The sequence below is a fragment of the Octopus bimaculoides genome, chromosome 5, assembly GCF_001194135.2.
Source record: "Octopus bimaculoides isolate UCB-OBI-ISO-001 chromosome 5, ASM119413v2, whole genome shotgun sequence".
NCBI classification, from domain to species: domain Eukaryota; kingdom Metazoa; phylum Mollusca; class Cephalopoda; order Octopoda; family Octopodidae; genus Octopus; species Octopus bimaculoides.
In genome coordinates, this window is record NC_068985.1 from 106,886,611 (window position 1) to 106,890,029 (window position 3,419).

At 37.7% G+C, this 3,419-nt stretch overlaps 1 protein-coding gene across 19 annotated transcripts in view; it reads right to left on the reverse strand.

The window, feature by feature from the left end:
• Positions 1–547, reverse strand: part of LOC106874089 (calcium/calmodulin-dependent protein kinase type II delta chain) — a 343,297-nt gene extending 342,750 nt beyond the window's left edge. For 18 of the 19 annotated variants that reach the window (XM_052967919.1, XM_052967916.1, XM_052967912.1 and 15 more), the window contains exon 1: positions 390–546. In XM_052967919.1, the coding sequence (XP_052823879.1) occupies positions 390–454 (65 nt within the window). In that variant the 5' untranslated portion in view covers positions 455–546. Of the gene's footprint in view, positions 1–389 lie in introns of all 19 variants that reach the window. The other variant, XM_052967902.1, reaches the window with a different exon arrangement.
• Positions 548–3,419: the final 2,872 nt, after the last annotated feature.

The following is a 3,419-nucleotide window of genomic DNA, read 5'->3' on the forward strand; positions in this document are numbered from 1 at the left end:
ATATATATATATATATATATATATATATATATATATATATACATATATATCTATATATGTGGGTGTGTAAAAAGGAGAGAGTAAAATCAATAAAGGAAAAGATAATACATAAGATCGATCAGAGATATAGAGAGAAATTAAACGAGAATAAAACGGTAGAAATAGTAGAGAGGGAAAGAGCAAAAGATGAGAGAGAGTATAAGAGAGGAGGGGGAAGGGGAGGTGGGACTGCGAAAGATGACAATCCAAACTGAAATCAGACGACAGGTCTGGAGCGAGATGTGTGCTGAGATATTCATACATATACAGTTACTGGAGAGGCGAATTTTTCATTGAAATATAATAATAAGGCCTCTAAAGTGAATGGGAAACAAGACAGATGTACATACTTGCCAAGTTCTTCTTTCAGTTCATAAATCTCGTTGAATTTCGATAACGATGCAGTCGTAGCCATGTTGAATAAGTAAATGCCTGAGCTGTGTGGGGTTGAGGGAGGGGGGAAGCAAGACTAGTCTCGTGTGATCTCGTTGGACGGACTCTGGCAGCGGCGGCGGCGCGACGAGATCTCGTTTTCGTCGTCGCGTGCCGCCGCTAACATAACATGTGCAATATTACTTCCTAATCCTCCCCTCCCCTCCATCTCCTTTCTTCTTTTTCCTCCTTCTCTTCCTCATTTCAGTCTCTTTTACTTCACAACTATTGTAGAATTCATCAGTTTCTCTCCCTTCTTGATTTTTCTTTTGCTTTTCGATTAACATTTATCTATTAGCTTATATATATATGTGTGTGTGTGTGTGTGTATTATCTTCCTATCTATCTGTCTATCTCTTATTCTGCATGTCTGTCTTACCTATTTACCTGTGTATCAGTCTATCCTATCTGCTTATTATTATTATTATTATTATTATTATTATTACATAGATAGATAGATAGATAAACATACGTACATAGATGCATAGATTGGTGTAGATATACAGACACATACCTGTTTATATATATATATATATATATATACTCTTTTCTTTTACTTGTTTCAGTCATTTGACTGCGGCCATGCTGGAGCACCGCCTTTAGTCGAGCAAATCGACCCCAAGTCTTATTCTTTGTAAGCCTAGTACTTATTCTATCAAGAATCTTTTGCCGAACCGCTAAGTTACAGGGACGTAAACACACCAGCATCGGTTGTCAAGCGATGTTGGGGGGACAAACATAGACACACAAACACACACACACACACATACATACATATATACGACAGACTTCTTTCAGTTTCAGTCTACCAAATCCACTCACAAGGTGCCACACAGTGGGAATGAACCCGGAACTATGTGGCAGGTAAGCAAGCTACTTACAACACAGTCACTCCTAAATAGGGCGTGACAGGTGAATTGTCGCCATTTTATATTTTTAATTTCGTGCATGTGCCTTGTTTTTAATTTTCTCAACTAAACAGTATAGTAGGGGCAGTTGGGCACCGTCTTAGAGAAAAACAGCACCATGACGCAATTCACTATGCCAAAAATTTGGAAAAGACATGTACTGCTTGGCATTCGTGCTGGAAGCTCCTATACGAACATTTCAGTGGGTTTGAGTGTCAATCTGAGGACATGTACTGAGAGTGATAAAAATCAAACATCCAGTCAACATCAGTGTTTGGAGTGATCAGTAGTGATGGTAACGTTATGCCTCCATTCATCTTTCCACGTGGCCTCACACTCAACACAGAGGTCTACATCGAGTGCCTAGAGGAAGTAGTGCTGCCCTGAGTGAAGAGGGTGGCTGCTGGAAGACCCTATGTCTAACAACAGGACCCTGCACCATGCCACACAAGCAGAAGAACCCAGTCATGGCTGTCAGATAATTTTTGCAACCACACCACCCCTAAAATCTGGCCTCCTAACTTCACAACTCCCTAGATTATTATGTGTGGGGTGCAGTTGAGAGAGAGACCAACAAAACTCCTTGTGACACCAAAGTTGAAATGAAGACAAAGATCATGACAGCATTTACCAACTTAAACAAGGGGATCATTCAGAAGAGTTGTAGGAGATTCTGAAGTCATCTGGAGGCCATGGTTGAAACCAATGGTAATTTTTTTTTATAAATTTACTCTTTAATATCATGTTTTGGACGTACAATGCACCACGAGTAACTACCTACAATGACATTCCTGTATCCAATATTAGCAAAGGATGTATGCTGGCAGACATTTTGAAACCAGCCAAAGCTGAAAGTATTGGATGAGTACACATTGTATAATGGACTTAGCTTTTGTGGTTCTTGATTGCACCTTTATTCAGAGAAAAAAGTCCTCTGTAGCCAGCAGAGATAGCTCCCTGATCTTTTTCTAACCTGTTCTTCTTCTGACTGCCATACTTTTAGAGCACCTACCCTCACTACAAATTAGATTACCTAGGTAACAGTTATCATCTGATTTTAGTGAACCACCTGAGCACTTAAGAGAATCCATTTTCTATGAGCTCTTAACGCATATTACCCCTGTATATCTACTACATATGAAATCTACCTTCTCTGTTAGCTGCCTGTGATCTTGTGCATACATAGTTACATTTCATACATAGTATGGAGTTCCAACTTACTGCTTTAGGATTTATCAAACAGGACTATTTCTTTAATGAAAGCAAGGTCCTGGCTTTTCTCCTACTTACTAATAATATTTTAGTTTTTGCTAAGTTTACTTTGAGGCCTCTTGACTCAAGAAGTTGCTGGAATTTCTTCTCCAGATCTACTACAGATTCAGCTTCCTAAAGCATTAACAGAATCTGAAATCCTTGGATTTTGTAAAACAAAAATTCTGTTTTCCTTTCCTTAAGATGATTAATTCAAAATATTTAAATTTTCAATTTAGAAATTAAATATAAAAGTGACGATCAACTTCAATTCATTGGAGAAAGTCACAAAGTCAGTCTTCGAATCTTTTTGTGAAATCCAAGGATTTCCTTGTAAGGAAATCCTTGTTTAAAAATCTGAATGAGAACTTTCATTCTTAGAAGCTTCCAAACTGAAGACTGTATTTGACATCAATTTTTCCACAAAGTCTCTGAAACATACAGGATTGTTTTGAATACATTTTTACATGTTTGATGTATTTTTAACGCGATCAAACATTTTACTGAGTTTACTGCTTTCCTTTCATGAACTTACATTTTTTTGCAATCAATGCTTCCCTGTGAATTGTGCAATGAGGACTAAAAGATATAAGAGAAATGCAGTGGAAGGAGTTCTAAAGTATAAACTCTATCAATACAACACACTTAATGTCCATGTGTTGATGAAATGTCAGAATTTGTAATTTTCATCCAGGGAAAAATCCCTTTTTAGACATATTGTGTTAAAGAACACGGAACACTGCAGAACTAGGTGAAGCAAAATCACCCTGGAAGTGACCAGGAAAACAA